The sequence below is a fragment of the Chinchilla lanigera genome, unplaced genomic scaffold, assembly GCF_000276665.1.
Source record: "Chinchilla lanigera isolate Chin_1 unplaced genomic scaffold, ChiLan1.0 scaffold00077, whole genome shotgun sequence".
Classification (NCBI taxonomy): domain Eukaryota; kingdom Metazoa; phylum Chordata; class Mammalia; order Rodentia; family Chinchillidae; genus Chinchilla; species Chinchilla lanigera.
In genome coordinates, this window is record NW_004955478.1 from 9,823,324 (window position 1) to 9,830,708 (window position 7,385).

Sequence of the window (7,385 nt, forward strand, 5' to 3'; positions counted from 1 at the left end):
GAAGGGTTAAGTAGCTTTCCCAAGGCGGAGTTCACATCCAAACTCAGGTATTCTGACTCAAATCCTAACAATTCCCATTTTCTTCACGTTCCACCCACATCCGCCCCGATCCTTCTCTTCCCATCTCATCTCCATCCTGAGCTAATCAGATTTCCCGCGCAGACCTCTCGCGCGCAGCTCTAGCCCATCCACTCCAGTTTTCTACCTGCAGGGAGTCCCATCCCTACCTGGCCGTAACCGCAGAGCAATTCTCTGCGGACTGACTTGAGTAATCTGAGAGCTGTCGCCAGAGCCCTTGTTGCTGAGGGGTCTGGCTTCCAAGATTTGGACCTCGCTGATCGGGAACTCAATGGAGTCCGGAGCACAGTTATCCTTCAGCAGATTTTCCTTCAGGTTACAGCGGGGTGAGCTCAGAGGCAGGTCCTGTAAGACAGGAGCCCAAGAGGAAGGCCCTCAATGAGAACTGTGACAGCTCTGTGCTCCGCAGGCCCTGCTGTCTCCTTACCCAATGCTTTGGAGCTAAACCAGCCTAAATGAACTGGTGTGGTTCCTGGGTAACCCCTAGGACTGCGTGTAGAAAGAGGAAACTGAGGTATCAGAAGGACTAAGGGAGTCCCTGTTCATGAGCTTTATCAAAAGAGGGCCTGGACAGGAAGATGCCTGTTGGACTAGCATGTGGAGCTCAAGACCAGTTTACCGGCTCTCCATCATCATTTCATTAAATAAAATGAAACAGAATAGTATCAACACATATAAATAGTTAAAGTAAGTCTTGTTTTGTAAAACTTTTACTTACTGGGGCGTGGGGTGTAACACATACAATACAGAATGCCATGCAGTGTATTTCTTGCCATAGTTGAAGGTCAAAACCATTTGGAAACTGCTGTGTTAGACCCAGCACCCAACCGAGGACTCATGCCCAGTGATGGGGTGCGCGGAGTAAGGGGAAGGTAAAGGACAAGGGTACAGGAGTAGACCCACCCAGACTAAACCTCAGCACTGCTGCAAGTCACACCAACTCTCCAGGCCTACTCTCCTCAGCTACCACATGAAAGTAACACCCTCCTCTGGCACACAGGACAGTCGGATTCCTAGAGACGAAACAGAACGGTGGCTGCCAGGGCCTGGTAAGGACAGATGGGGTCTGGTTGTTCAAGGGGCGTAGGGTTTCGATCTCTGGCCAAGAGAGGAGTTCTGGGGTGGCAACCGCCGTGCTCTCACAGCAGTACGAATGCTTTCGATACCACTAACCCATGTGCCTAAACAGTGGAGGGGATGGTAAGTTCTGCTGTGTGTATTTTACCACAATGTAAGTTATTTTAGGGAAATAATAATAATAATAATAATAATAATAGTCCCTTCCTCCGAGGGCTGCAAATGGGGATGTGCGCGGGGAAGGGAATTCCTTCCCCCCAGCGTGTGCACCCGCGCCGGCAGCGCTAACACCCCGGGAGAGGGACAGGGCCATAGGGGGCCACCTATGCTCAGAACCCCTCCTAATGCTCGAAGTCCCTGTCCTCTCCAGTGCAGCCCCTCTGATCCGCTGCAGGACTGCCCCGCAGGGACAGACATGGGCAGCGGCATGAGGGCTGCCCCAGCGCAAGCACGCCGTGAAAAGAGCCTCTGCAGCTCTGCAGCTTCCTTCCTCCTCTGGGCTTCTCAGGTACGAGAGCGGAGGAAGAGGCTCGGCAGTGGAAACCAGTGCACAACACTTAACCGCCCTGGCTACAGACACCCCAACGTGGACACCGCAGACCCCACACGCTGACAGAGGTGAGAATCTCCTTCCCCGGCCCAGCTCTGGCCAGGGAGCACGGTGGCCCTACGGAGCACTTCCGGGCATTTCCGGCGTGTCCCAGCCTCCTCTCGTCCCCGCCCATCTCTCCCAACCCTGCTCCCTCAGAAAGCATCTTTTTCTTACTCACAAAAACTCCAATCTTGTCTCCGATCCCAGTCACCCACAAAGCCTAGAGAAAACCTTCCCAAAAAGGCAATGGTTGGATCACAAGACGCTGCTGTGAAAAGCTGATCCTTCCCAGGACAAGACGGAGGCTAAACGGGAGGGGAGGCCAGGGAGCTGAGGAGCACAGCGAGCTATAGGTTATCCTCACGTCAGCAAAGACAGACACTGTTCCCAAGCGGGTATTTCACTCCCACCTTCTAATGGGAGCGGGCTAATTAGCAGAGGGCTTAGCGCTAAGATGCACTGACAGTCCTGATGACTTGGCCTGAGTGTCCTCAGAAAAATAAACACAGGAAAATAAAACCTACCTCCCTCTCCTTTCCTCCCTTTGCTGTCACTGACGTCAGAGGTCTAGAACGTAACAGGCCCACTCATTAGCCCAGATCTCCCTGACAGCCTCCTGTCCCAAGGGGGTACCAAGGCAGTGACCTCAGCCCCCACCAGCAACATTCCCTTTCTGAATAACCCAAGCTGAGGTGGCAGAAGGGATGTCTCCAGGCTACTCAGAGGGAAAACCAGAAAAGGATTTTTTTTTTTTTTTTTGGTACCAGGAGTCGAACTCAGCATCTTGTGCTTGCCAGGCAGGCACTGTGCCACTGAGCTACATCCCCGGCCCAGGGATAAATTTTAAAGTTCTAGTTTCCTGTGAAACCGAACATTACACAAAAAGAGCAAAGAGCCAAAGCCCAGGGGAAGACCCCAAGCACAGAAGTGGGAGGTTTCGGCCCAGGTACAGCGCCAATTAATAGATCACCTCCACTTCCTGGAGACTGACACATGCTGCTGGTACCATTCCCCATTAATCCCATTTTGGAAGTTGGGGAAGTACAGCATAAATAGCTGTCATTATGCTACCTATTTCACAGGGTTGGTCAGGGAATACAGTGAGACTGAATGTGACATGCTTTCAAAATACAAAAATCTCAATCTGAGTCAAATATACTTGAATCCTTTTGGATACACTATAAACAAATCCAAGCAAATAAGGATGCGTCTTCTACAACTGTCATTGTAACTACTATGGTCACTGCATACGCATTCCTTGGATGATAGCAAAGGGTAAGATGCCTGGGTATTTTACTCCAGAGAGCTACCAGAACATCTCCAACACAAATAAATTAAGTTGTCTTGACGGGCTTACCCACTGAGTGCAAATAATCGCTTGATCATGCAGACAGAGAACATGGACAGGGCAAAAAAGAAGACAGAAGTGTTTTATAGTTGTTGCTGATCACACTTTATTGTTTACAAGAAGATGAAAGCTCTTCAAATTATCCTTTTGGTGCAACTTATTTTTGTAAACAACAACAACATAGCTCTCAAAATGGACATTTAATCTCCAAACTTGTAAGTAGAAAAAAGAGCAGAATAAAATTATGTTAGCAACTAAAAAGAACTGAAAGAGTGATCTATACCTTTCCCTACAGTTGTGAGAAAGAAAACAAGAAGGAAGAGCTATTGCAGTCCTCTACTTTGCTAGACTCAATCCCTCTTCATCTTTCATCTCTGGGCGTCCGACTAGGTATGAGCTGGCCACCTTCCAATACGTACTCAGTTCTGTGTACCAGTGTCTAGCACTTCTTTCTACCCTAGGGTCCCCAAACACGGCAGTGTGGGACATACTCATGCTAACAATGTCTTGATTTTTGGTCCCAGTTTAATTGGGTGTTCTGCATTTATTGGGCAACCTTAACTCCACTTCTATGCACCTTGACCAATAACCAGCCCCTTCAATCAGCACTGTTTGTCCAACTTGCCGTCCTAACAACCCTTTCTGATGCAACACGTCCAGAGTTCAGCCTGGAAACCTTTATTTTTAACAAGCTTCTCGGCCGCTCCTCACCATCAGAACAGCTTGAGACAGTTTAGACTCCAGCATGGTGCCACTGAGGCCACGACTGCAAGTCGAAGCTCCGCATGAAACTGGAGTCTTTGCTACACGTACAGAGCAGAGACAGCCCACCACCCCAACCCGGGCCAGTGTCGAACTCTCCAAGAACACACCCTGTGCAGATGGGCCCAAACACCACACTCATTCATTCTGGCTGTGTTTTCCCTTTACCCAGCCAAGCAATCACTCCACACACCCAAAAGCCACTGTCCTGAGGAACAAGACAGTAAGAACGGAGCCCAACCAGTTGTTTTTCCAGGCACCGCCAGCATTGCCTGCAACCATCACGGCAGCGGGGACCGGGGCACCGAGCTGCACCCCAGCCCTGTCTTTAGGTTTTAAGTCAAAAGCCAAGACACCTTGAGCAGGTAACCTTGGCCGATACAGGGGAAGTCCTGCTCCCTCAGGAAAAAGACGCCAGTCATGCAGTCCGTGGCGCCCTCCTCTTTCCTCCCTGGAAGACACAGTTTGCCCCACACCAGGCTCCTCCGCCTGGCCTCTCCCACCCCGCCCCTCTTGCGTAGTGATAGCTGGAGTCACTCGCTAAGCCCTCGGCTCCCTCTGCTCTCACGCTTATACACCACCCTCCTGGGGAACATCCCACCGGACTTTTTAACTCCCCTATTACTTTTCTTTCATCCTAGTGGTACCCGTTTCCCGACTCCACTCCATTTGTAGGCTAGTCCTACCACACACTTTCACGCTGCCCCTGCACCTTGCCCCTGCTCTCTCCTGGCCTTCTTCCCCAGACTCTCTGAGCCAGGGTTACCTGCCTTTTCTCTGGCTTTGTCCTGACAAGGAGGGAAAGAGGAAAAAGATACAGCCTTTGAATGCCGCCTGGGTTTCTGCTCTGGCTCCCACCGTGCTCCAGCTAGCTCCAAGCCATCCAATCCAAGCAAGACACCCTCCACACCCAGCTCCCTCCTTTCCAGAATTCTGCTGCAGAAAGGCAACTTCCTCGTTTAAAAAAAAAAAAAAAAAAAAAGCTTAATATCATGTTGGTGACCAAAGGCAGGAGGACATGGCAAACGGGAAGGGAGGAAGCTGCATCATCGCACTAGAGCAGCCAGCTCGGCCCAGAGGGGCGGCGCCCTGTGGGGGCGGAGAAGGACTCGCCCTTCCCCCTCACCCCCCACCTCCAGCCCCAGGGACCAGTTCATTTGCTAAATGAAGTCAATGTGGCCCAGATGTTGGGCAGCCGCCTCTGGAAGCAGTTCCCCATGCTGCAGAATCACGTGCTGAGCTCCTCCACGCACACAGCTCTGGCAGCCCTCCTGTGGGGGATAAACACAGCCTCCCAGTCCCTTCCTCCCCAGCCTGCCCGGGAGGTTGCCTTTTTAGGAAACCTATCAGATCAGGAAGAGAATCAGACAGAGAGAATGAGGGGCCCAACTGGAGCTGTCATAAGCCTGCGGAGGGCCAGGACACGCTGCAGGACAAAGAGGACGCCTCCAGAAGCTGAGGAGCAGCCAGGCCAGGAGTCAGGTAACCACCTGCCAGCAGTCAGTGACTCAGCCTCAAACCCCATAATCACTGGGCATCTGTCCAGCCGCGTTCGTCCCTCCACCACCACCAGCTCTTGTCAGCTCCAAATTCCCACCAAAGCCACAAACACAGCCATTTCCCCAGACACACTCGTTCCCTAGGGCTTCAGACACAACAAAGCCTCTGCGCAGACACAGCTAACCCCTTCCCGACACCCTTCCGCCCTCAGCGACGGGCACGCCTCCTCCTCTCATTGACACCCACGAGAGGGAAGAGAGGAGGAAAAGAAAAGGAGAGAGGTCTGATCATAAGAGGAAGAGAAAAGATCCTACAACTAAACACCCCACACACGTACAAGTGCAAGACTCCTGTTGGTCTTTTTTAAATTCTAGGGGAAAGAAGGAAGCAAATACCTCCTCCTTTCTCAACCTGAGTCACCTCTTCCCTGGGATGTTCTACTCCAATGAAGAGCAAGCAAAGAGTGTTACTGGGGAGCAGTGATTACAGCAAGGTCACAAGGACAACCAAATGGGTTAGGGTAGGGAATCCGCAGTAGACTTAGAATGGCATTTGTTTGTTTGAAGACAGGGTCCCGCTAAGTAGTGCATGTTGGCCTTGAACTCACTTATGTAGCCCAGGCTGGTCTCAAACTCATGGTGATCCTCCTGTCTCAGCCTCCCAAGTGCCGGGATTACAGGCATGTGCCACCACAACCAGTGAACGGTATTTCTACCATGTCTCCACGACACCCCCTCTCCATCCAAAACTGGAAAGGATTCATCCCAGCCTTGCTCAAAAGGACAAAGGGGTGTGCATTCAGAAGGGAGAACGCCATGGGTCTGTTCCTATAAAAAGCATCAAAGTCCAGGGAAACAGGTAAAGTGTTTGATTTTCACCTCATCTGAGCACCAGGCACACACAGGACTCACACCCAGACACTGCTGGCAGGAGCTCACACCTCGTGTGGTACAGATGTTGGGCCCTGCAACGGAGAAAAAACAGCATTAGTTCCTGACGTGTTACTCAGAATCTCTGGCCTGCCCCGGCCTTGCCCACTTTCCTAGGTATCCATGTCTACAGCTCTCGGGTTCAGAGCACGTTCCAGCCACGCCACAGACATGTACGGAACGCAGGCTGCTGAAAGGAAGAGCCGCAAGGCCGCAGCGATGGCAAGTGATGCGGCAAAGCTGAGCCGCGGAGGAAGCTGGTTTGACACCCGCACTGCAGATGGAATGAGACGCAGAGTCGTGGCGGTGTGCCCTCTCCAAGTACCTTAGTGATGCGCACAGCCACTGCACAGAGGACTCGCGGCCAGTACACTAACGTTAAGGCACAGCCTAGGCGCGGCGGAAGCAGCGCGCAGGATAACTTCCGGGGTCGTGTACCACCGGCTTCCTAGGGGACAGCAACCCTTGTGAAATCCTGTTTCTCTCACGACACGTACCTTGGAATTCAAGTGTGAAATTCTCCTGGGAGAACCAAGGAAATGTTAGAAAGCGTGGACTGGTATGAGCTAGAAGAACGTGGAACTTGGGAGCTGGAAGGGAGGTCCGTGTTTGGGTTCTGAATGCCCTCATTACTATGTCACGGCCATGGGCAACTCACCTAATCTTCATGAGAGAATATATCTCTCTCCCGAGACTTGTGCGAGAAGTTAATGAGGCAAGGGGGACACTACAAGCTGCCATTCAAACGTGAACAATCCTCATACCGACAAAGGGCAGAGAAAAGGCTGAGAGGGAAGAGCAGAGGCAGCCAGAGGGAACGAAATAGCCCTAAAGCCTCCCGCTAGCTTAGCCTTCTGGCCTCAGCCAAGTAAAGACCCCTCGTCCCGTAGTGACCCTGGAAGGAGGCCCTTTTCGGTACCAGGAGCAGCTGAAGGAAGATCCGCTCTTCCCCATGACCCCAGTTATCCTGGCAGTTCCTTTCTCCAGTTTTCTAAAGGGATTCCTCTGACCCTCACTGTTAAGACCAGCAAATCTTCCTGGGGAGCTCATCCTATGTTAGAGGTTCCCCAGTATCTCCAGAACTTCTCATCTCGCCAAA

General features: G+C 51.8%; 1 protein-coding gene across 1 annotated transcript in view; it reads right to left on the reverse strand.

Annotated features, from left to right (window-relative positions):
• Positions 1 to 6,931, reverse strand: part of Itgb3 (integrin, beta 3 (platelet glycoprotein IIIa, antigen CD61)) — a 42,063-nt gene extending 35,132 nt beyond the window's left edge. Inside the window, exons 1-3 of the mRNA XM_005402248.2 lie at positions 6,784 to 6,931; positions 6,236 to 6,321; positions 228 to 423 (exon numbers count right to left, since the gene is read on the reverse strand). Coding sequence (XP_005402305.1) covers positions 228 to 423; positions 6,236 to 6,321; positions 6,784 to 6,916 — 415 coding nt within the window. The 5' untranslated portion in view covers positions 6,917 to 6,931. The remainder of the gene's footprint in view (positions 1 to 227; positions 424 to 6,235; positions 6,322 to 6,783) is intronic.
• Positions 6,932 to 7,385: the final 454 nt, after the last annotated feature.